At 33.9% G+C, this 26,749-nt stretch overlaps 1 protein-coding gene across 1 annotated transcript; it reads right to left on the bottom strand.

Annotated features, from left to right (window-relative positions):
- Positions 1-406: 406 nt before the first annotated feature.
- Positions 407-26,567, bottom strand: LOC123711722 (HEAT repeat-containing protein 5B). Its single transcript, XM_045664485.1, has 39 exons — positions 26,286-26,567; positions 25,902-26,031; positions 24,946-25,157; positions 24,615-24,762; positions 23,929-24,146; positions 23,410-23,507; positions 23,165-23,325; positions 22,540-22,673; positions 21,969-22,119; positions 20,717-20,848; positions 19,974-20,124; positions 19,299-19,487; positions 18,281-18,399; positions 17,824-17,960; positions 16,732-16,913; positions 16,165-16,259; positions 15,815-15,975; positions 15,128-15,302; positions 14,679-14,945; positions 13,807-13,996; positions 13,516-13,682; positions 12,890-13,028; positions 11,690-11,872; positions 10,744-10,862; positions 9,973-10,084; positions 9,264-9,445; positions 8,676-8,800; positions 8,464-8,584; positions 7,943-8,228; positions 7,149-7,304; positions 6,584-6,679; positions 6,184-6,307; positions 5,647-5,798; positions 4,765-5,061; positions 3,988-4,197; positions 3,065-3,204; positions 2,283-2,493; positions 1,464-1,609; positions 407-930 (listed from the first exon to the last, which is right to left on the bottom strand). The coding sequence occupies exons 2-39, from the start codon at positions 26,025-26,027 to the stop codon at positions 760-762; spliced, it is 6,183 nt and encodes a 2,060-aa protein (XP_045520441.1). The 5' UTR covers positions 26,028-26,031; positions 26,286-26,567; the 3' UTR covers positions 407-759.
- Positions 26,568-26,749: the final 182 nt, after the last annotated feature.

Below are 26,749 nucleotides of genomic sequence, written 5' to 3'. Positions count from 1 at the left end.
AAATTGAACCTTTAGAATTTAATCTCCATCACAGTATCTTATTTTGTATGAAATAATGTGAAATCATTCGTTAATATTTTATTAAAGAGCTATGCTCTTCAAGGCTATAATCTAATACGCTATAATATATTCTTAGCCTAAAAATGCATAAATAATTATTACATTAATATATATCTTAATATTAAGTTAAAATGGCTGACAAAATTAATCACACGGTAATAAAGGAGCAATAAAATTAATTTGAATATTATTAAATATATAGTCGTTTTAGTAATGTCTACATACTAAAATCCATCAAAATCCGTCTATCACCAAAATGATATTTACTTAAGTGCTAAAAAAACGTTAATTTTTAACTAAAAAACGTTATTTTTTAAACTAACGTAAAAAACTATGCTTAGCTTTCCTATATTGTAATTATACCTGCTGACAGTGTATTTAACCGTGACCATGCAGATAAGTAAATTAACTTATCTAATTGAAAAATGTGAACAACTGGAATAAAAAAATTCCGTCTACCAAAGCTTGTATGTCGACATTGTCTTAGGAACATTTTATCACTTTTGGTTTATTCAAAAATCTTTCACCACTTATTTTTAGAAAAAGGATTTTTTTGGATATTTTGTTAACTTTTTAGGTCAATAAAAATATTACGGAATTCTAAGTTAAAAATATTGAAACGCATTAGGATCTCAATATTGTACGTGTTGTAACTAACGATTTATTAGCCGTTAAATCACATAAAATTAAATTTTCGTCTTATCTAAAGTCACTGAAGTCCGTCTTGAGTTGTATGGCGGGTTTGTTCGGACGGGACTCGAACAAGGGACGCTGTACAGGGCCAGAATTGCGACTGTTTTGGTTCGCTTTCACTGCGTTTTCTAGTTTCGTGCGAAGTTCAGATGATTGCTGCATTATCGCTTTGAATTCCTGAAAAAAATATTGTTATTTTAATTATGTATGTATGTATTATCTTTTGTTTAATGTATCTTGAACTTTAAGTGAAACAGTCACTTCAACTATGGGCCCACTACAAAATTGTGTCGCTGAGCTGATGTTGGTTAAAGCGATTGTATTCTTAATGTATTGCTTAGTTTTAAAAGCTTAAATATTATTTTCATTCTATCAAAATATTATTATCGTTTGAAAAAAATCACGTCATCCTACTATCTTATATTTCCTTGCGTGCATAATGCATACACGGAAGGCCTTTAATTAGAATCTACCCGCAAGTAATAATACCATACCATATAATCCATTCATTATGCTACAGCCTATACATAGATAGGGTATAATCTAACTTAGATAACAGTAAATTTTAGACAAAGTCGGTTCAGTATTTTTTTAAATATAGACATATATGGATATGAATGTTACCATTATAAATAATATTGACAGGTATTTGAATTTGATTTAATTTACCTAAATAACTTTCTAATAATAAAAAATGAGGGTAGACAGACCTGTGGGTGCTGTGGTCCAATCTTCATAAGCCATTGTAGCGCAAAGTCGTGGAGGGTGCGAACGTGTGCTGGGGCTGCAGAGAGCGCATTCCCCTCGCGCAAATAAGATATCACTATAGGCACTAGTAGCCAAAGCAATTGGACGCCTGTGAATATTGAAACATGTATTATATATCTTTATATGGTGTAAATAACAATTGTTAAACTCTGTGGATTTTCATAGGGCTAAAATGTTAATAAAAATATACTTCATTTTATATTATACAGATACAAAAACGCATTTACTATTGAGAATTTGTAAAAGAAATTGTGGCTTTAGTCGGAAATTAAAACGCTAAACAGAATCGAATCTAAGAAACATGATAAAAAAATAAACGATAAACTATGAAAATTTAAAAATCAGTTTTTTTTGTTTAGTTATCGCTTCTATATATGTTATTAAGAAATTCTACCCTGTGTGTTACTTGTCGAAACTTCTTACCTCTGTGAGGATCATCTTGAGCCGCAAAAAGTTAGAAGAATTATCAATTTTATGATTTCTTATTAAAACTAGATATGTTATATTATTAAGATATAAGATTTCAATAATACGTAATAATATTTGATTTAAGAAAATAACTTTTTCAATCTTTCACACTGTCGTTGAATTAAAAATATATATTTACGGCATTTTACAAAAAGTGGTCTACAATTAGTACGTTATTTTTTACCGTGGTTACCAATAATTTGTATTGAAGTATCGTTACCATGGTTTGTAACGGTTCTAACTTCCGTGTTTTATAATAAGGTTGATTAAGAAACATTTCTAGAAATACTTACGTCCGGCCGTAGGTGCTGCCATCACTAACTCAGTTAGGGCTGACAAGGCGGCAGTGGCAGCCCTCACGTGTGCCGTGTCAGTCGCTTGCGAAGCAGTGGCAGCCCTGGCTACCAGCCGAGCTGCGAGTGCGCGAGCCCACCAAGATACAGTCTGCGCGGGCGCAGAACGAGACCAGATGTCGCGTAGTACTACGCAACATGAGGCAAAGATCTGAAAATTTATTAAAAAAAGATAACGTAGAATTGAATGATATAATTTTCGTATATAGTATTAATAAACCCATTTCATAAACAAACAAAGTATCACGAAAATGTAATCACTCTTCATTACGAAGAAAGTTTTCTTTGATATAAAAAAAAATTAAAAAAAACAAATGGAGAAACCGAAACGTTGTTCTAACAGGTAAGATATTGTTTTCCTCTCAAAATACTAGATGTGCTCTGTGGTTAAACCCACATTAATTACATCGTAGCACGATATTCTATAATATAGTCTAAATCTTTTCTCGATAAATATACTTTTAAATGTAAAAATAATATTTTTTTTTTGTTAACCATATGGTATCGCAAACGTTTTTGTAGATATGTCTTCAATAAAATTGTAGTACAACACTTTGCTCTATTGTCAATAGTTTCCGCAGCGTACACGATATAGGATTTTTATTGGTTGTAAAAGAATTTCAAATCAGTCCTATAGTTCCGCAGCCTAATATTCAACAATCAAATATTTATGAATAATATTAGTATTGATACATAGTTGGAACCAGTTGTAACAATCTCACCTCATTATCCCTGGTATCAAGACAGTGTCTTATATGGTTAATGCAAGGGTAGTGAAGCAATGGCACTGCATCCACTTTAGCCAATAAAACGGCCATCGCTCGAGCGCCGCATACGCTCTCGATACGCTGTTCGCTGTCCTCTGAAACACGTAAAAACTTCGCTAAATTTTAATGTTTAAACCAATTTAAAATGAGTATCGATTTGAATTAAATAAAAACTAGATTTCAGGTTTAACATATGGGGAAAAAAACATTACGACTACATTATTCCAAATTTAATAACCAGCTGCACTTCTTACTAATATAACAAGAAACAATATTAAATTTAAATTAAAAATATAGAAATCCAACAGTTATAAATTATGCTAACCAGACTTTATCGACATTTAATACATATTCGAATATAAGAACTTATCCTGTATTCGAATGAGAATTCTCGACAAGAACAGGTTTCTTGCATCGGCTATCTATGGCGCGTCAGTGTTTAAATTGGGTTATGACGTTTAACGTGCAATTTTAATCGTTTGAATGGTTTGATTGTTATAATGTTATAGTTTCCACCCCACCAACTTCCTTTCTATTAAGATCATTTATACAATAAATAAATAACAAATATTTTATATTAGTAGATAGATAGATAGATACTTATTTACCCTTTAAAACTTCTAGGAACCTATAAGAATATAATGTTCAGACAAACAATTCCTTAAAAAAAGCTATTAAAAGTAGGGCATACACATACACATTTATATAGAACACACATACGGGCAGTAGGCTCACAAGATGTTAAGGGCCATTAGTAAGCCCATGGACTCTTTCAATGCCTACCCTACAAGGGCTCGCGAATGTGTTGCCGGCCTTTAAATTGAAAGCAAAAGTTTACGTACCACATAGGCATATGAGAAACTGATATTTAAACTCACCGGTCTTGACCCGTTCAACCAGCTTCGCAAGCGTGGTCTGCAATAACTGCTCATGAGCCGCGCGTGTATCGTCCGAGACACGCGCGACTCGGCATTCCGCGCCTCGTTGGAGGAGTAACACGCCTGCAGAGCTTAGTGTGGAGTCGCCCTTACTACAACGAAGCACTTCCGTTGCTAGATAAAGGATTGTTGGTAGAAGAGATAGGGCACCTAAAGAATTAAATATATATATATATATATATATGTTCAAATATACTATAATCATAACCAGTAATAGCAGCATTGCTTGATTAGTTTGAATTATCTTTAAGTATAGAAACAACTATCATCCTTATCTGTATAATTCTTTAAAAAATTAACCCTCTTTAAAACACTAATTATTAAAAAAAAAATGTCAAAATAGTCACACTTTTTAGGGACACATCACATTTATCCAAACTTCAAAGTATGTTTACTTAAAAAAGAAGAAAAAACATCAATGACACTACAACCTTTTTAGGTCTGGGCCTAAGATTTATGTATTTATTTCATGATCATTTGTCAATCTAATAGGCAAGTAGGTGATCAGCCTTCTTTTGTGCCTGACGCACGCTGTCCACAGTTTCGGAAGCCACTAGGACAACACTGCCCAAAAACATAATAGATTCACCTCCAATATACGAACTGAACATTTATACGTGCCCTGTATATATCACATTTATACGTAAAATGATGAGAAAATTCTAGAAATTCAAAATATTTATGTAAAAGAGGAATTAATTTAAAAAAAAAACATACCTTGTGGACTTGTCAGGGTAGTCAACTCAGACATGGACACCAAACTTTTCACCAGTAATGTGTCTCCATGAATCCCAAGTCCCTTTCTGACTCCAATGACACCCACTCTTCCCTCTTGCTTCAAAGGACTAAGGTTTGGAAGCCTTCTAACGAGGAAACAAAGACAGACTTCCAAACATGCAAAGACCAAAGACTTCCCCGGTGGCAGGTCTCCTGTTGGTCCACCTTCGCCTAACGTGTGGACCACTTCTAGCACAGATTGAGGAATTTCACCGGCAGCTTCATTCGGAGCTAGTTCTGAATAGGAATGGTAACTTATCATTAATTATGGACCATGCTAATGTTAACGGAGGTTACGATATTTTTACTGAGACACCATTGTCTTAAGTTGTTTTAAGGCTTAAACTCCAGTTGGAACTATGAGTATAACCCGGAGATTTCATTCCCGAAAAATTAATATAATAAAAAAAATAAGTTTTTTAGCTGGTGTATCGAAACGTAAGTGTATTTTATAGTAATAAAATAATATTTTATGTAATATATATACAATGCGCGTGACCAACTAATGAGAAACGTATTTAAAACCCATAAAGCACACAGTTTCTTCAAAGCAATATCAAATGCACAGCGACTTGATACAAAACAAAACATGTGGGATTTTCACACGTAGTAGAAGTGAAACGTTCAAAATCAAAGTTTAATCATTAAACTTTTCTGTAAAACAAATATATATTAGTTATCAATCTTTAGTTTAGTAAAAACTAAAATAATGAAAATTTGAAATTCGATGAAATGAAAAAGCGACAATGAAATCGCTTTAAAATCACGATTCTAAAGAAGTTTCACTTCACAACTCAAAACAAACGTAAATATGAGAAATACCTTTGATTTTCTGTTGCATCTGCTCGTGCAATTGCTCCCTTGCCCCCAATACCACCAATTGCAATACATCAGCGGCCAACAGCAATGCTTCGATGCTCTCTTGGGTGAGACCACTGCGATGGATTATCTGACATAGCTCAATGGCTAGGGCCCTGTTAAATCAACTCTTTTTGTCATTTGTGAACCTTTTTGAAGCTATGTTTGTTTTTCTTCAATGTTTCTGAACCAAAATTGTTAGTGATTTTTATGACTAACGGACAGGTCTACTGCCAAAATTTAAAGGTATATTTTTTGGAAACAAAATTAGGAACCAGTTAAAATAGACTTAGTTCTTAGTATAGTTAAAAGTCAACATTAAATTAACAATAGTTAAAATCATATAGAAAACATATCATATCGATTTTGAAACGAAAGTTTCAGTCATTCCTCAAAGTATTTTAAAAACAACTTTTAAACTATTTAAAAGAGTAACATTACATACGTGACATAAAAGTTCTCAAACGACAAAACTAAAAATCCAAATTCTATATAACAAACCTTTCTTTAAGAAGCCTCGCTCTGTTTTCCGGTGCATCCAGTAAAGTAACCAGCGACAATAGAACTGATTTTGTATTATCCACACTCATATCACGCTGAGCACACAAAGCTTCCATACATATACCTACAAAAACGTAAAATAAAAATATATTATTTTTAAACACCGTCAAAAAATACACCGGACAACTTTTTTTTTTCTTTACACGGCAACTCAGCATCTGAATGTTATTTTTACTTATAAATTAATTTATCAAAATTCCATATAAAATACAAAGACCAATCGTAATGATTGTAGGAACATTTATTGAATCAACAGTCTATGTCACAGTATGAAGAATAAAGTGTTTTTGAGAGAAATCTGTATAAACTAAGCTTTGAATTTGAATAAATAAATTCTTACCAAAGAGCAAATGAAATCTTTCGTCGACTGGTTCGAAAAATTCAAAGTTGCCATTTTCAGTTTTTGTCATTTTGTTATCAACATTGTCGGTCATATCTGTAAATATAATAATAATAATTCGATAAATAAAATGCATTTAAATATAGATAAGTTTACTGCACTTATTTTTGACTAAATGAAAATGAATCTTTGAGTAGATTCTTTCTTCAAAAAAATTTTCTATTTAGGGACCTTTCAAGTATTACGTAACGAATTTTAGGGGTGGGGGGAGGGCGGTTCCCCTCTTGTAAAACGTTACGATGCGGGGCGGGGATTGAATTACGCGTTATTGTTAATATTCTTTTCCACTTTCCAGTAATTTACACCACATAGGCATAAAAAGTAACTGGGTCACGAAACGTTTTACTATTAGATGCAGTAGCGTTACGCCGCGTATCATGTGGGGAGGGGTCAAGAATCTCCAAAAATTGCGTGACGTAATACTTGAACGCTCCCTAAGAGTAAATAAAATTGAGATACAAATTCGTGATAAATTTTATCTATACTATAAAAAAAATCGTCTTACCACTGCGTGAGGGTATATTCTTGAAACTCGCATTATATCTCAAAGCAGCTGCATACAAAAGTGACGGCCACGAAGTCGCGTAATGCGCCCGCGACCCTTCCGCTGTCTCCGCTGAATAAAACGCTCCACCGCCATGTGGCAATTGGGATGCGAACTCTGAAATATTCATAGAAATATCCTCTAAGGTGTTTTGCAGTACTGAATTATCTATCATTTGAATTATTGTGATTGTCATAAATAATAATATTAACAATAAATTTTTTATTATCAAACATTTTAATTATGAATGCCATTCATGGGTAATTACTAATTGTCAATTATTCCCTTAATAATAATAATAATCAATGGCACTACAACCTTTTTAGGTCTGGGCCTCAGATTCTGTAACTGTTTCATGATCATTTGTTAATCGAATAGGCAAGTCTAAGACAAGCCGGTTTCCTCACGATGTTTTCCTTCAACGTTCGAGGCTAATGCTAAATGCGCACATAGAATGAAAATCCATTGGTGGATTTTGCACAGCCGGTGATCGAACCTACGACCTCATGGATGAGAGTCGCATGCTGAAGCCACTAGGCCAACACTGCTCAATTATTCCCTTACATAAGATTATTTAACATGTATATAGAGTAACTCTTGAGTTCCCATATGAGCTTACCCATATCGTTTAATATAATTTATCAGGACAACATAATTTGTCCAAAACCATTATTGTTACACTGGGAATATAAACCAGGACCTCGTATGTTGTGTTGCCGTCTAGTTATATATACCAAAAATATCAGTAAACAAACCTGGCGGCAAACTCAATAAAGCGTGGTCCCTCAACGCAGCCAGCCAATTCTCACTAAGACTCTCCAGCTCCGGTTCAACCAGTTTCAGCAAACTCTCTCCTTTACTCTCAAACTCTCCATATTCGTCATCCTCTTCTATATTAGCGTTGTCTATTTCATTATTGTTCTGCAACACCTGGTTTTTCCACTTCGCGATTTCAGATTGGTTGTTTATAGGCTTCGTATCTAGTTGTTTTACGTAGCTACCGGGCGCACTGTCGTTGCTTACCATTGCTACTATGTATACCTAAAAATTGAACATACTGAAGTCGAAAATAATTAATTATGTACTATGTACTAGAATATCCACCGCTATATGGCCTGTGTTGCGCTCGTAATTAATATCAATTAAGTGTTAAAAGACAACCCTAATTTTCCACGTTTCATAGTTATTTTGATTTTTCATACGTACATAAGATTGAATAAATTAAGATTTATTAAACTTAAACTTTTAAAATTGATAAAACAAATTAAATTAATACCTCAGCCCAAGCTTTTAATATAGAAAGCTTTTCCAACGTGGCCATACTCTCATTGTATATCAATGTGGTATTTCCCTTTTTGTTTAATTTGTCCAAACTGGATACTAGAAGTTGATGAACTCTGAAAACATATTATTAAAAATGAAAAATTGTCACCCCTTTAATAAAAGCAGTTTTAAATTTAGTTTAATTTTTTTTTAGTAAAAACTGACCTGCGTAAATCATTAATATCTCTGGCAACACCGCATCCGATCCAAGCAGAGCATACGTCACAAGCGGCCGCAGTTACGTGCGAGGCCGTGTCACCCGCGAACGCAGGACGTACTGCCGCGCCTACCTGAAACGTGTTTACCGATACAATAATGAAATTTGTATAAATGGCCTTTTCTATTAGGAGAATTAAGAACAGACTTGCGAACTGGTAGTAAATGTAAATTTACAATTAATGTAACTTCTTTTCTGACGTGCATAAGTATACTTGTTCACCTATATGAATAAAGTTATTTTGAGTTTGAGTTAAGTATGGACAAAAATGATTAGAAATTTAGATTTTAAATTTTAAGATTAATTTAGTGTCCAAGACTAGTAAGATTCGTAAATATTGTTGCTACTAATATTTATGTTACTCTAAAAATATAATTTAACACAATTATATAGTTTTTCACTAATAAGTTTCATGCGCATTATAGACTTTTTATTACAAAATGTTCTTGTATATATTTTCGTCTTAGAACGCAAGTACATTTTTAACGTTTCATACGACGCTTTTTAGATATTTTGTTTCAATATCTTTAACGTACCTGTGCCTGATATTGTTCCATAAGCAAGTGACCAGGAAAATCAGGTTCCGGCGCTCGTGCATACTGCTGTATTATCATTTGTAGAGTTTTTAACCCACACAACCTTAGGGCATCAGATTCGCCCGTGGCTCCCACGAACGCCATACGAACCAAGTCCGAAAGGTGAAGGGATAGATAGTCACCTAATAAAAATAAATATAGACAAACAATTATCTAATATTTTTAAACTTCGAATATATCGAAACGTAAAAAAATAACGTCAAATACGATACTGTTTTTTTTTAATATACATATGTATATAGTTTTGTCTTTGGTTAACATAGCTTTTCGCCATTGAAAGAAAACAATTTTTTAACCGGATTAAAGCTATTTGTATTATTATATGTTCTTCTGGTTTGTCTTCAGTCACCGTGACCACGCACGCTGTAAAGCACGCAAAACGTCGGAAAAAATTAAATTTAAAATCATGTAGATAATTATAAGTTTATAATAATACAAATAGCTTTAATCCAGTTAAAAAATTGTTTTCTTACATGTGTATATTTATTAATTACGAAAATAAATAATTTATTACAAAGATAAAATTGATTACCCTTGTTTTTATCAGGAATTAAAAAATATTCAGGACCAAAGAAAATAAAATTACATAAACTTTATATATCTTTGCAAACACTAAGTATAACAAAATTATTAATCAAAAATGTAATACCATTAGGATCCAATCGAAGTCTTTCTTTAGCTTTAACAAGGTCAAAGTGAGAGGCCTCGCCTGTCGCTTCACAAGCTGACATAATCTTTTGAATGCATTCCATTGCGAATACCTGTAATACGACATTTGTAATCACTAAACAGTAATATCTGCCTGTTAAATTTTTTTATATATGTTACCATACAAAAATTATGAATTTAGTTCAAATTGAAAAATCTCTTTCAATGCTTTGGTTACAATTAGGGCTAACTCTAGCTCTTAGGGAAGGAAATTAAACACTCCAATAATGACTTGATTCACTATAATTCACTTCACTGACTTTACATAAACTGTAAAACTTCAAACTTAAACAAAAGAATTGCCCGTGCGCATGTGTCACAACCTCTTTTATAATTTATTATATATACATATCTTACGGTGGTTTACGAATTGTTATATATATATAAGAGTCAAATGAGCAACTATTGCACATAAACACTTGAAGCAAGATGCTTAAGAATATGTTTCATAAAAATGTTTAGAATTTAATAAAATTTATTAAAAAAAGCTTCAATTAACTATTAAGTATATAATTAACTCTAGAATTAAAAGGAATAATTAGTTGTGTTGCGTGAAGAACATAATACCTGTAAAGTCCTTTTTAAAACGATGTATGTTTAGTAATAAATAACATAAGTTACCCAAATAGGACATGTATGTTCCATTTACATGTTGTGACTACAGAATATAATTATTTACAGTTATTTTTAGTCCTAATACAGTACAACATACCCGTGTAGGCCATCGTGGCTGTACGGCGGGATGCGTAGACTCTTCCGATTCCGCGTGGAACTCTGCTTGATCATCATCACCTTCCGCGTCTAGATCTGTATCCAGGTTGTTGCTATCCTCTGAAAGTCCCACATTAACCAGTTTTGTATGAAATTTAAGAAAATCCTTTCTAATAAATCGTTTAGATTCCCTATACAGTATTAAAACATTTGCCATAAAAATTCCGCTTTCGAAAACAAGGAAAATGTCAACCTTAACAATGATGTTTGTTGTCATTATTTTAGCGGTTCCAGGCCTAAAACGCGTAAATCCCTTGAAAATTGGTGCCAATTTTTGAAAAAAATCTTTATACTTATAATATCAATAAACCAAAAACAAGAAAATTTGTGAAGTGAAACGTCTTTATCGGCGTTGGAAAAAAATACCGCCACCGTCATTTTTCTGTTACGCGTCACATTATTCGGTTACGCATCACACTATTCGGTTACGCGTCACATTTTGCGGTTACGCGCGCGAAGCCTTTAATAACAAAAATATACAATAACGATAACAATGATAGTAATAATTCCATTACAATTATAGAAATTCTGTAATAATCTTAGTAGTAATAAAGTAAAATGAAATAATTATATTATTTGTATTAATAGTCTATGATAATAAAAGCCTTTTGTTAAACTTTATCTAATTTAACTTTATTTAACGGGTTTCTGTAAAGCTGCGTGTGCACACTAGTACACGCACACATTTTTTATAAATTCCTGTAGGCCAGTATATACATATTCGTTATGTGTTGACAATGTTACGCCATTATTCGTCTTAGTATGAATTATTATATTAAATGTATAAATATCTATGGAATTTAATATAGTAAATGCATTAAAGTGCAAAGTCTGTCAATTTAGAGGCCTTGGAAGCTTATGGTGACCACAAATTTAAAGCAACTCACCCAGTTTAATGGTAAGTACGCGTTTAGCGAGTGCCAGCCATTCCTTAATGGTCCCATTAGCAGCTGCCGCCAAAAGGCAGCAAGTGAGCGTATCACGGGCGTGTGATAATGCTGTTTCGTCACGCTCTATGTCCAGATAGGCGAATAAGGCACCTGGTAGACCTGTTTCCGTAATTACTACACCTGGAAAAATTTATGATGTTAGTACACGTTTTACAGTAGTAACGACGTAGATCATTTCAAAACCTTTTATACAAAACGTGTTTAACATTTGTATTTTTTTTTATAGAACAATGGGCAAACGTACAGGCCGCTCATCTGATGTTAAGTGATATGGCCATGGACACTCTCAATGCCAGAGGGCTCACGAGTGCGTTGTCGCCCTTTTAAGAATAGGTATGCTCTTTTCTTAAAGGACCCTAAGTCGAATTGGTTCGGAAATACCAGTGGGCAGCTGGTTCCACATAGTGGTAGTGCGCGGAAAAACTGCCTTAAAAACCTCTTAGTTGTGGATTGACAGACGTTGATGATGAAACTCAGCTACAGTTATTAATCCGAACAAGTCCTCTGAACATTCCATGGTAAATGCGGTATAGATACATAGAAAACTGTAATGTCTAGTTCTCTGTAATATTATTAAGTGGACATTTATTTTTAAGAGTATATCAACAAGTCTGTTGTTATAGTCACAAGGACTGCCATAATAACTAAAATTTTACATTGAAAATGTAAAAAAAATGTTCGCCATCTCTCATGAAAAGAACTAATTTAATGTAACTAATTTGTTAAGAAAAGCACTTTGAACGGATTAAAGCTATGTATTACTATTAAAACTTATAATAATAATAATAATACATAGCTTTAATGTAAAAGCTATTTTAACAAAAGACAAAACTAATTTGTTATTATAAAAAATCATCTTTACATAAATGTATATGTATGTTTTTATTCTTTGGCTGGACTGATATTGATGTTGTTTTTGTGGTTAATACAATAATGGTTTAGATTTAGAAATAGATGATTATTTTCTAAAACGTGTGTCCGGGGACGCGTTCGCGAGGCCCTTGGCATTGAGTGTCCATGGGCGGCAGTATTACTTAACATCAGATAAGCCTCTGCCCGTGTGCCCAGTTCTATAAAAAAACAGGAGAGCTTCTGTTGGGACCGCCAGTTAAAAATGAGAATAATTAAAATACTGACCACAATAAGGCTTAGCTGGCACGTGGTCTTTCGCCAGCATCGCGTATTTGCAGACTTCACCGGCCTCCTTCTGAGACAACTGCCGGAGGCAGCATAATGCCGCACGACGAACCGACAGTTCAGGCGAAGATAGGTCACGCTAGAAAATGACATTTAAACTTAATTCGAGATCGTAAATGCTATCATTTGCTGTGATGATTCACATTTGGGAATATTAAGTTCTAGCATATTTTAATTGACAAAACTTTCATACAAAATCATCTCTATATAACTACTCCTGTGAAAACTTTAACAGTAAGACAGTAGTAGCACGCTGATAGTTATTCTCAAGGAAGCATTAAGTGTTTTTTTTAATTCAATTCTGAGAATCAAGTCAATATCTGTAATTACTATCAATAAATAGTTATTAAAATGTGTATATCCTATTAATGATATTTTGTCTTCTTTCCATAATAATATGTTTCAAATTAACAATAGGATTCAAACCCCTGAGGACAAAACTTGTGACCCAAATCAAATGGAGCAATTGTTAATCATTGGATAGGTCTGATGAGTTATCACTGATTAGATCAACAGTTTTCCTCTTGAAAACCCTCCTATTCTGTGAGGTGCCACAGAACACTTACACATAACGCAGGAACCAATGTATGTATGTTAATATGTCTCGGTGCGAACATTTGCAACTGCTGCAAACATCCTGTGGCCTCAGCGCGTGGCCCACCAGAACCCCCGCCACATTCCTGAAGAGCGGCGCACGCGCATATGAATCGGCCTACTGCTGCGCCGCCGCATGCTAGAAATTAAAACAATACACATATGTAGTTAATTATAATAATTTGTATATAAGCTTGAAGATAAAGAACTTTAAATGGATTATTAAATATGTTTGTGTTATAGCCATAATTTATAAAACAAACCTTGCAATTCCGGTCCCAGTACAGTAATGAGTGCAGCCAATAGACGTCCCAAAGCACATCTCAAAGAATCACAAGCGGGAGGCGAATTAAACACCAGACGTAGAGCAGTAGAGACAGTCCATTCTACGTGACTTCGGAACATTGGGCCCGATGCGTCCACTACTACTGAGAGGCCGTGAATGGCCCACACCTGTGAAATCAATCATTAATTATTTAATATTTAATTAAACGAATCCTAGTTATGTATGTTTAAAGAACTTTATTTCTCATTACAAAATTATATATTATTTACATGAGAAACTTAATGTTAGGTATACAAGCGAGATACACGTGCCAATTTTAGTACACCAGATTCACTCTGACATGCATTTTTAATGCCCCCTTGAATCTGTCAAACACGCCAATATTGAGAATTTTAGATGACAACCGATTAAACAGTTGCAAACCCTCATACACAATCGACCTCTTCAAATAATTTGTGCGCGGCTTCGGCAAGATAAGCAAACTCGCTCGACGAGTGTTGCGTGTGGTTGTGTCCTTGATCCTTCTTGTGGATGTGTAGTTAGGTGATAGGAAACATAGATAAAATCTGATATTTTATGGTTTGTATATACAATCTCTAATAAACTGGTTCGGCAAGCGTAAAATATTTATATACCTATAGTTTTTTTCTTAAATTTCGTTTTATACAACAGGGGGCAAACGATCAGGACTTAACATCAGGCTCATTCGATGTTAAGTGATACCGCAGCCCATGGACACTCAATCCCGAAAGGCTGGCGAGTGCGTTATAAACAAGTCTCAACTTTCTTTATATATAAGTCTTTGGGTGGGATTTCAATAATTTTGGGACTTAAAAGCGTATCACTTACTTGAACTTCGATTGCACTAGTATCCTGAGCTAACGCTCTTAATACCGGCAACGCTGCAGCGCTTGATGCCGCACCTCTAGCCCTTTGTACAGCGCCTACAGCAGCTGCAGCTGCCGCCCTAGTTGGGCGGTTAGCGCTTGTCCTCGCTAAAGTAATCACTCGCTCGCTAAGAGCTTGACTCTCCGCTTCGGATATACAGCTGCAAAGGCGTCCAACGCATGAAGCCGCTGCAGCGCGGACTGTTGCACTGTTTGCTGAAAGTCCTGCCTGTAATAAAAGAGGATGTAATCGTTTTTATGGTCTTAACCTTATAGAAATTAAAGCAATTCATTTTGTCTTATAAATTAACAATTATATCTTAATAACTTTTTATTTTGCAGCTCTACTTTGACTATTTTAAGTTTATTTTGCTTTGAAGACGAGGTTATAGAATTACAAGATATACTCACAAATATAAGCTCCGTGCAGGTGTTCTTCACTGGATCTTGCCCTAGCGAGGACTTCATCTCGGCGAGCGTACGTAGAGCGAGCAACATCGCTGTGTATACGTTAATCTGTATCGCCTCTTGACGTGCGCCCTTTGACATTTTGATGCACTCGGCGAAGTGTTCCAGCATTTGTTGCCTAAATTTTTTTAAAACCAATTTTGTCATTGATTATTCAGAATATTGGAGGAAGGAATATCTTATGAGAAAGTGAACTTGAAAGCTTTAATGTGTTTGCTAGAAGCGTGTTCCTAATGAAATGGAAATGCCGCCCAATACAATAGTTTAAGATAACTTCTGCAGTTTAAGATCATTCTTAATAACTTTCAAACTTCAGTGTATCAAAGTCAAAAATCATTTATTCATATAGGTAACACAATTTACACTTAGGAACGTCAAAAAAGAAGATAAATACACATTAAATGCTTCTAATTTACATTTACTGCCAGTTCTCATATCAAGGGCGTAGAACGGAAGAGAAGAACTAGCTATAAACTGTCCGCCACTCTTACAAATCGCCAAGTTTTTTTTCTCACTAAAAAAAGATCTTGAATTCAGGATTTGATCCAAACCATTAAGAAAAAGAAAATCATTAATAAAGTTAAAGTTAAATTAATAAAGTTATCATATTGAAGTACGAAAATATTTAACCTGTGTTTGTTTGCTGCTTTTGAAAATATCTGCGGGAACAAAACAACGGATGCGTCTATAACAGCGACGCCTAGTGGCTGTGCACCTGACAACTTCCTGTACAAACAGCAAGGGTCATGTTCTAGGGCCCCAGAACCGCTGGCACTTAGCCCCGATATCAGCTGAAAAAAAAATTGTTTAAAAAGGATCTCTTAAAAGGAAAATCAATACTAAACATATTTTAAAGGAGAAGACTTATCATTTAGACATTTATGCTTGTTCACGAACGTTATACATTATATAACGAATGTACAAAATAGTAATAAAAAATCTCAGTAAAAGCTTAATTTTACTAAAAATTTATTTCTTACCTGTTCCTCGATGTCAGCATGATCAGTGTCATGAATCCAATTTTCTTCATCAAGTAGGATTGTATCCCGTGGATGCATCGCGTGACGGAGCATACCTTCAAATAAATACATAATTTAATTTTGATGCAAATTCAAGTATAATATAATTAAAATATAGTTTAGTATCACCAATTATCTATATCCTACTTTAAAAAATCCGCTAAACATCTTTGTATACACAAACTGAGACAAAACTGTTTTTTTTACCACCCTTTACGTCAACTTGTAAATATAAGCAACAAAAGCGATACACAAGTTGGTGATCAGCCTGAACCTGACTTAGTCAGGTCGTCGACGTGATAGTGATGGCAATTAAGTAAGCACATAGAAAAATCTATTAAAGCATCAACCGAGGCTAATAGTACAGAATAAAACAAACAATCTCAGGTTTAATTAAGTCCACCAAAACAAATGTTTGGTGAGAAAAGTGAAAATAATAATAACATGTGTTTCTGGATTGTACACTTCAGACAGCACATTTACGTTGTAGAGCGAGGTCGTGTGTGGACGCTTTAATATAGATTTTACCTGTGGCAACATTAGCTCCGCTGGGTTCAGCAAAGCCGGCCAGCTCGGCGGCCAATAATCGCAAAAGGGGCGGGGCTGGTGCTCCCGCGGCTAAGGCACCGCATGCCTGGTATAAGCGGAGGCGTAGAAGAGCAGCAGGGGCTTTGAGCGCACCGCCATAGTTCCGTACTACGCCACCCACACTGTTTGGAAAAAAATACCTCGTATACTAGAACGTTTATTAAACTTATAAGATCGAAAGGGTAGCTGGTATATATATTAAGAAAAACACTTTTTGAACGGATTAAAGCTATGTATTATTATTAAAAACTTATAATTATTTACATAATTCTAATTTTTCCGACGTTTTCCGTGTTCACGGTGACCACGTACGCTGAAATTATAAAATTTAGAAGTATGGAAATAATTATAAGTTTTTAATAATACATAGCTTTAATCCGTTCAAAAAGTGTTTTTCTTAATGTGTAAAAGCTATTTTAACAAAAGACAATACCATGGTATATATATGTCAATAAGATGTGGTTCATCCACTTACTCAAACATGTATATAAAGGCTTAGTATTATTTATTTATGTTGGACATATTTAATAGAAGTACGGGCTTTATAAATGGAGTACCAAAGAGAACTCGTAAGAACATTTACACAACTGAACATTTATATGATCTTCGCGTATGACAACGCACAAAAGCTTCACATACAATTGCGATAACTTATATGCAGGTTCTTTTATTACTCCTTACAAGATAATTCTCGAATGTTAGTATCATACTTTTTTGTATGAAATAATTCAATAAATTTCGACATTTAAAAGAAATAAATTTTTTGTCATAATATTGACTTATATTCATTCCAAATTCTTTTAAATTGTCGATAACCAAAATACTAATACTAATATTTTATAATAAAGGTTTCAATGGTAAAACGTCATTTTGATACGAAAATCGAACTTTGACTTTTGATTTTAAGAAACAAATTTTATAACTTTTAAATACAATAGTAAAAACTTTTTGGTGGCTTGTTTAAAGAAAATTGTATCGAATAGTTTTTATTGACTTTAAGAAGAAAATAAAAGTTTTTAATGTAACACGTACTTGGTGAGTACAGCGATTGCACCATCCATGGGTTGGGTGAGTCGTTTGGCCGTATCATCGTTGTGTACAAGCGACGGGCAGTGAATCAATAAACTGTGAAGTGCTGATAAGGCGCCTGCCCGGCCTTCTAATGTCACCTGAAATTATTAAATCTTCGTAGAAGAGCTGCAGGGTTGTCAGTCATATATAACAATTAACATTGACGCGTACATCAAATCTTTCAATGGTTTATTGGCAACAAATGTCGGTGGGCCAATCATAATAGACATTTAAAAATCCTGGCCCAAAGGCCACAGGTGTCTAAGGTCGAGAAGTTTTATAGTACTAGCGGCGTTATCGTATCGTTCACGCGTTACAGGGTGTGACGTCATCGCAATTATTGTAGTCGTAAATTATCGGTACATATAGTTAAATAAATCTAAATAGTATAGTGATATTTGTACGAGTTTTCTATTACCTGCCAAGTGAAAGCATCTCCTCTGGCCTTTTCAGACTCCAGCTCTTTAGCTGACCTCGGGAAGCTGTTCCTCCACAGCAGTAGCATACGTGGAAGCAAACCGCGTACCACGGGAACACCTGTGTTATGTGTCAATCATAGTTAGATACATTCCATTTCAAAGTCCTTACTAGAGGTTACAACTCCAATAACGTTCCTGATCGCGACGTTTTTGAAAGTTTCGATTTAGTTCTATTATTATATTGACAGCAATATCCGTAGCGCTAATGTCGCAACCTTAAGATGGCGCTGTAAAAAACCTTTGACAACTATTGGAATTTACAAGCAAGAGCTCTAATATTATGTAGACATAAGTAAATTCGTCGAGAAATAAATACAGTCAAACCCGTTTACGACGACATCGTTTAGAACAACATACCCGTTAGTATTGTCTTTTCTTAACATAGCTTTTACACATTAAGAAAACACTTTTTAAACGAATTGAAGCTATGTTATTATAAAACTTATAATTATTTTCATAATTTTAAATTCAAATTTTTCCGACGTTTTGCGTGCCTTACAGCGTGCGTGGTCACGGTTACTGACTGATGAAAATTAAATTATGTAAATAATTATAAGTTTATAATAATAATACATAATAGCTTCAATCTATTTAAAAGTGTTTTCTTAACATAACGGTTATATTGACCAAAATCAGGTCCAGGTTGAATTCTATTGTATTAGGTACTTAATAACAACGTCATCGGCTGTTACGACTATCGGTCGACGAGTAGTCCCTTTGATGTCGTTCTAACAGATTTTGACCGTATATCCTATATTTTATTTTATTCCTATATACAAGCAATTTTAGAATTTATAAAAGTGCTTCAGTAGAATTCAAGTACATACAATCCAATTAAAAAAAACTTCACTGTATAAGTAGGAAAACAAAATAAAAATAACTAAAAAGAAAAAGAGTTTTTTTTTACGGGAATATAATCTCGACTGACTAAACCTGACAATTAAACGATTTTAATACCTAAAGTGCAAATTGCCCCAACAATTAGCCATCCGGCATTAGTCCTAGCCGCAGTCAATCGGCTGCTTTGTCCAGCTGAGCGTAGCAATTGCTCGGCCGCGTTGAACGCGATTTTGCCACGACCGTGAGGTACGCCCAATGGCGAAGATCGAACCGCTCCTAAGATGGCAGCTAGCGCGGCTGAGTAACCTGAAAAATCATTTACGTATTAGCCGTATTAGGCCTGTATTACAAGCCACAATCTAGTTTTGAGCGGTGTCGAAATGATTAGACAAGTTTACACATTTTTATAGTACTACTAGCTGACCTGGCAAACAACATTTTGCCATGTATATTATTTCCAGGAAACATTTTTTAGTTCAAATAACCTATCTACTATAAAACAAAATAGGGGTTTATCGTAGAGGGGTGACAATTAAGGGTTGTATGTATTTTTCTATGCTGTAGATTAAATAATAAAATTTTGAACACCCCTTCACTTAGGGGTTTGAAAGTTAGATAGTAGGTATTCTCAGACTTACTGAATATGCATAAAAAATTCATAAGCATTGGTTAAGCTGTTTTGGAGGAGGAACAAACATTGCGACACGAGAATTATATATATATACAAGATATTAGGGGCAAAAATTTCTGACTTATAAACATATTTAGAAAATATATATTTTTTTATTTTACCAGAAATATGATGGGGCGTAGGCCTAGCAACGTCCAGGGCATCGCAGGCTCTATCTAAGAGCGGAGTTATAAGCGCCGGTAGGGCTTCGCACACACACCGGATAGCGGCTGCAGCGGCTAACCGAGCTGCTACACATGGATGCTCTAGTACCTTTAAAATTAGACATGTTATTTCCTTTCTTGAACAAATATTCCAACACATATCTAAATATCTAGTGTCAAATGCTGTCTAGATCTTTCTCAGAGACGTTTTCTTATTACCTACTTAGTTGAAAGATCAAGTTAGCTAATAAATTTATAATAGTGAGATTATTAATCCGTACAATAGTATTTTTGATTTTACGAAATAAATTAACAGTATAATTACTCAATTGTTTGTATGGTGGGCAAACGGGCAGCAGGCTGATGTTAAGTGAAAGCCAGAATACTTGCAAGTCCGTTGCCGGCTTTTTAACGAACGAACTTTTTAACGAAACGTATTAACGTTTTACAGTACACCTTTGTTGTAGTTTAGAAGAAACCCACTATATTTATGTAATTATATTGTTTAGTTGTCTTATTAATATTTGTACTTGGATTTATCTTGACTGAGACACAAATGCTAAATACACACGTCATAGACAAACTGCAGGATAAATAATATATAAGCTCAACACTTCTGACATGCAATTACTTTTTTGTTTCTTTGAAACTGTTTAACAACATCTAACATTAAAACGTTTTTTCATTAATATGAAAATTACCGTAAACATAGTGTCAATCATCTTCAAAGAGGTATCAGAGACAAGGTTGTGTACTGATGTGCCCAATTGTACTGACAATTCACCCGCCTCTGTGAGGGCGCATACTAATAAATGCTGGCTGAAGAGTGTTTCCTGCAATTGAATATTTATAAGTAAACATTTAAAAATAAACAGAGATTAAACGATTGATTAACTAAACACTAATAACTAAGTGGTAAGAAACCGATTTAAGGTAATAGTATAATTATTTAAATACTGTATATAAAATTTTGTCGATAGGTCAAGCACATTTGATTAGAGAAATAATATTAATTCACCTCACTGGCCAAGTGCGTGTTGACTTATTTAACAGTTACAAAAATAAAACAAACAAATAACTTTAATTAAGAACGGGTGTATCAATTACAAACGATTTCTTTTTAATTTAATAATTTGAAATACCTCATTTTTAAAACACTTCTAATTGTGTTATAAAAATAATAATTCAGTGGCGCTACAACCCAACATTGGTCTTGGCCTGACTCTTCTTCTCTCTCATACTGTTGTAGACCTACTATAGTATGTAGTAGTAGTATAGTTATGAACTGAGGCTTCGGATCATAAATCACGAGAGGTGTTGTGATGTGCGTAAGAATTGTAGATTATTAAAATTAAGGCAAACTTTTTTTGGTGTCAGTTTTCAATTCTCTTAAAACAAAACACGTTGTGATTTACAGCCCGAGCGAGGTGCAGCGTTGCTGGCACCATTAAATTTCTTCAAAACAATGTAAGAAAATATATTCTCCATACGTATTACGTAAGTAATGAGTGTCATAACAAAAAATCTTATATTTATAAAAATACAACAACCCTTACTCATAACGACCAATCAGGAATCAGAGTACTAATGAAGGTCACGATGACGCATAAACCCCGCGTGCGCAGGTAGCTGTGTATCGATAACGAGTTGCAAAGCACTGCCTACTGTCAGTGACATTTTTTATCCGACGGCTCAGTTTAAAATGCGTCGACTATAATATTAAAGTTTTTAATAAGCTCTTGTATTTTAAGCATGCTTTTTTAGAACATAATTTCAAAATAATGACAATATGCCGAAATGTCTGCTTAAGGCAGAGGTAACAAATTCTCGTATACAGTTTCATAACCTTTGTATATTTGTAAAAGCCACGAAATTACTATTATAAAAGAAACAATGTACTAAATAGATTCCAGAACCATCAAATTACACATAATTTTCAAAATACATACTAACCTGATTACAATCCTTTGCATTTTCCGGATTAAAATCAATGCTACTCATTTGTTTGGCGACAATTTGAATGATCTCTTTACACGCGGAGGCTTGAGCTTTCTCACCCAACATTTTCCCGAGTGTGTTTCTTAATATGTAGTTTATGCATTTCCTGAAAGAATTAAGTTATTCTATAGTGTTAGAGCAGTGTTGGTATTTAGCGTGTGCTTCGTCCCATAGATCGTGCTTTCGAATCGCGGCAATGAAGATTCCCATACAAGCATTTTACACTCACACGTATGGTGAAGCCTAAATATCGCGTATGAGACTGAAACCGATTACCTGAACAAAGAAATTACGAAAATTACTTTTTTCAGAACTGTTTTTATATCCTTCTTTTCCATTACAAAGCTTCCATATTAAGCTCTTAGTTGACAAAGTTACCTGTAAATACCGCTTATCTGTACAAAGCATGTGACCATGAACTACCAGGTTTCATACCGAGTAATAAAATTATTTGAATTAATTTAATGAATTAAACATGTCTGCCGCACACCATATAAACTTTAAACAATATTAAAATATAATTAACCTGGAATATACAGCATCAACATGGGAACTGGCTGCTTTGGGATTGGCCACCAAATCGAGTACATGAGCTAAGAATGTACTCATGTTACGCTCGAGCCAAACACCACCCATATTTTGTACGAATATCACATATGCCTAGAAACAATATAATAATATATTAAATTGAAAACCTCTACAACTGAACATCAAATAAACACTTTGACTTAGATACGGACAGATTGGAGAAGTGTTTTAAGTGAAATACATACACAATAATGATAGAAGCAATTATATGATCGGGGCTTTTAAAGAAAACACTTTGTTACCCGATTGAAGCTGTGTATTATAAACTTATAATTATGTGTAACTTAAAACTTGGTCACCGTGACCACGCACGCTGTAAAGCACGCGCAACGTCGGAAAAAAATTAAATTATGTAAAATAATTATAAGTTTATAATAATACATATAGGTTCAATGCGGTAAAAAAGTGTTTTCTTTAAATGTGTAAAGGCTATGTTAATAAAAGTAATAAAAAAAAATATTAAAACAATAAAAGTACCTTTCAGTGAGGTTTTCTAAATATATTTTCTTCCTGCCACAAAAACTATCAGAAAGTATTTTTTTTAATAACGTTAAAATACTTACATGAGTGACACAAACACGAACTTCTCTATTAACGCCTGAACCAGATTTTATAATTTCTCCTTTGAGGAATGAAGTACCTCCCCTTAGAAACGCACCCATCAATAAATTCAACGCTTCTTCTAGCGATATTATATTTTTGGGCAAATCCTTTTTATTTTGTACTAAAATCGCAATAGTAATAGAGTTATTATTTATAATTATGATTTAGCAATTATTACTTAACATAAAAAGATTATATGTAATACCTAATTGCATTCCCACTTTGTTCTTAGTATTAAGATTTGTAGCTTCCCCAGCTTGAGTTGTTGCTACCAAAGCTCCCATTAATTCAGCTACTGCACATCTAAAATTATGATATAAAATATAATTCGTATTTATAGGATACATAATCTTAAACACTAACAATAATTGCTTCAATAAGAATTTAAAAAAAAACTAATCAATGGCGCTACAACGTTTTTAGGTCTGGGCCTCAGATTTTTGTATCTGTTTCATGATCATTTGTCAATCTAATAGGCAAGTAGGTGATCAGCCTTCTGTGCCTGACGCAGGCAGTCGACTTTTTGGGTCTAAGGCAAGCCGGTTTCCTCACGATGTTTTCCTTCACCGTTCGAGCAAATGTTAAATGCACACATAGAAAGAAAGCCCAATGGTGCACAGCCGGGGATCGAACCTACGACCTCAGGGATGAGAGTCGCATGCTGAAGCCACTAGGCCAACACTGCTTAAGATCAATAAGAGTTATTTTCATTTTTTTTATGTACCTAAGCTGGTAATCGCTAGGATGAGCAGCCCGCAAACAAGCAGCAGCGATAGCATCAACATCAGCGGGTGTCAACTTCTGTAGCGGTAACATACTCTTTAATGCATTCGCGGCAGCTGCGCGAACTGGCGTAGACCGCTCGTTTAGTAGCGAAGCACGCGCAGCCCTTGATACTTCTCGTAGTACATTACCTGCTGCAGTTCCCATTCCGACACAAATCTAAAAGTTGTTATTATTATTATTCAATTAAACAAAATATTTATTTATTTGATACCTAATAAGTAAAAAAGGTTGAATATCTGTCTAAATCATTGCTCTTTTAATTATTATTCAAAATTTTAACCTTTGAGACATTCAATGAGTGAAATTATTGTAATTTACATTTGCTATTTATTAAAATAATAATTATTATTAATTATTTGACGAAAAGTTTTAATATTTCTAATCTTATCTGTAGCTGTAATATATTTGAAAGGCATTAATTAATAAGAATTGTGAAATATGTCCGCCAGTTATTTGTATGCAGAGCCCCTGGGTTATATAAAAAGCTTAAATTTGTCATGCCATACATAAGACTTTATCAAACCCATGATTTAAATTATCTTTAAATACTAAGTAACGTTATGGCAAATTATCATTATCATAATGTACAGTTCAGTCACAATTATAACAAAAATATGAACCTACCTTCTCCAATGTAATCATAATTTCGAGTCTAGTTTGAGATTCAGCACTTTTCAGTGACTTCACAAGCGTGGATACAGTCTCCTCATATGATCTTCCCATCATTCGGCCAAGCTTCTCATACATACTGCCTAAACAGCAAATTGCAGCTCTACGCAGAATATTAAAATGAATACACCCAACCTATAACTTTCAGTTCATTGACACTACCCAAAGCACTTATTAATAAATCGTTCATCAATCAAAATACATACTTTACTTAAGGGTTATCAACTAAGAACTATATTCTTAATTACAATTACAGTATGGTAATAACACTGAATTTATAACTTACAGTCTAGTTGGTAAATAAGACGGGGAATCATCCTTGACTTTAATAATATCATTACATTTATTGACAGTGTCAAATAGCAGAAATGTATCACCAACAGAGAATAATGTAGCCAGACATCTTGATAAAACTCTTCGGGCTGGTGCCCCAAGATTCTCTCGGAATAAGTTGAGTAACTGTGCTACCAATTTCTGCTGACAGTTCTTTATATCAGACTGAAATTTGTAATAAAGAAATTAAACTAATGGATTTTCTACTACCTCAATAGTTTTTGTTTCACATTACTTATTGCTGAATAGTTTTTACAGGTGCCTGAGTTATAAATACAAAACCAAAAGGAAAAAAGTTTTTGCTTATTGTAAAAACAATGTTTAATCGTAAAATGTTACAAGTGGTAACTTGACATACAAATTTAATTTGTTCAGTAACCTTACTTGTATCTTAAAGAAATTTTCCCCTTAGAAATCAATTAAAATGTAATTAATCTGTTGCACCTTCCAAAACATCACCCTCATTTGATTTTGTTAAATGATTTTGAATAGCAAAAATGTATTAGCAAAAATGTTGCATATCCATTGTAGTCCCTCTGCCCCACATAAGCAATACCTGCACCCCACTTATGCAATAGCATTATAAAAGTAGAACCAGACCACAGACATCAATAGCTTTGATCAGATATCTCATTATTGGACCTGTCAAATCTTCAAATAAGTGTCTATATTGCAGAAATGAGTTAGGAAAGTTTCATTGAACAACTCCAATGCACCACTGGATGTCTGAGGTTTCCTCATATTTCAAAACTTGCTCTCATCTCAAAGAAAAATATTGCTAGCTCAGCTGCTCATATCTCAAAACACTGTTTATTAAGGCACTAGTATATCGATCTACCACTGTATTTCAAAGTATAAAGAACTTTATTTCTCATTACAAAATTAATGCAAAAGTATGGAATTCCTTACCTTATGTGCTGCAACTAAAACTTTATCCAAAAACCTTAACCATTCAAATATAAAGTGTGGCTTTTTATCATCAGGAAGCTGCTGCAAGGCTGATTCATTGAGTGTTAAGGAATGGGACACTTCCATGATTCTGCAATTAAAATAATAATGTCAGCTTTAAAATAATATAAACTCATGTTTTCTAATCTGGCATATCCTTCGACCTTCGCAACTCCGGCTATACTCAATTAAGGCCGTAACCCGCACATAACATGATCAAATTAGGTGCAGGATGCATTCATACTCATAGTTCACGAACACAAATATATCAATGGCGTCACAGATGAATAAGCTATAGTTAATTAGATGGCAAACACATAATAATATAATTCCAATTAAACTTACGTATTTGCAAAAACCTTTTTCAAGTAAAGAATAAATCACATAGCTCGATAATAATTTCTACAGATGAGGGCTAGTTATGGTATTCAAACTTAAATGTTCTTCTTCGACTCAAAATTTATCAATACAGTATCAATGACTATTTACTATAATTTTACTTATTAAAAAATGTATTAGATAATTTTGTTTCTCAATTTGTTAAACATAACACGAATTACATTTAAAAACACAATTGTGTAATAAAACTTCGTTTCGACACTTTCGAGTTTCCACTTATACGTTTAATAGTTAAAATTACTCAAATTTTCCAAATTGACACCTGACAGTTATAAGTACAGAATAGGGCACAAAAAATTTATGTGTTTTGAAGGGAAACCAGAGTATGTTAGGAGAGTAGAGACCTACCTACCACAGATTAGGAAGAACGCTAAATAATGTATTATTTTTACATATATACTATGACCTAT

The sequence above is a fragment of the Pieris brassicae genome, chromosome 1, assembly GCF_905147105.1.
Source record: "Pieris brassicae chromosome 1, ilPieBrab1.1, whole genome shotgun sequence".
Classification (NCBI taxonomy): Eukaryota; Metazoa; Arthropoda; class Insecta; order Lepidoptera; family Pieridae; genus Pieris; species Pieris brassicae.
This window is presented reverse-complemented; position numbering and strand designations above follow the sequence as displayed.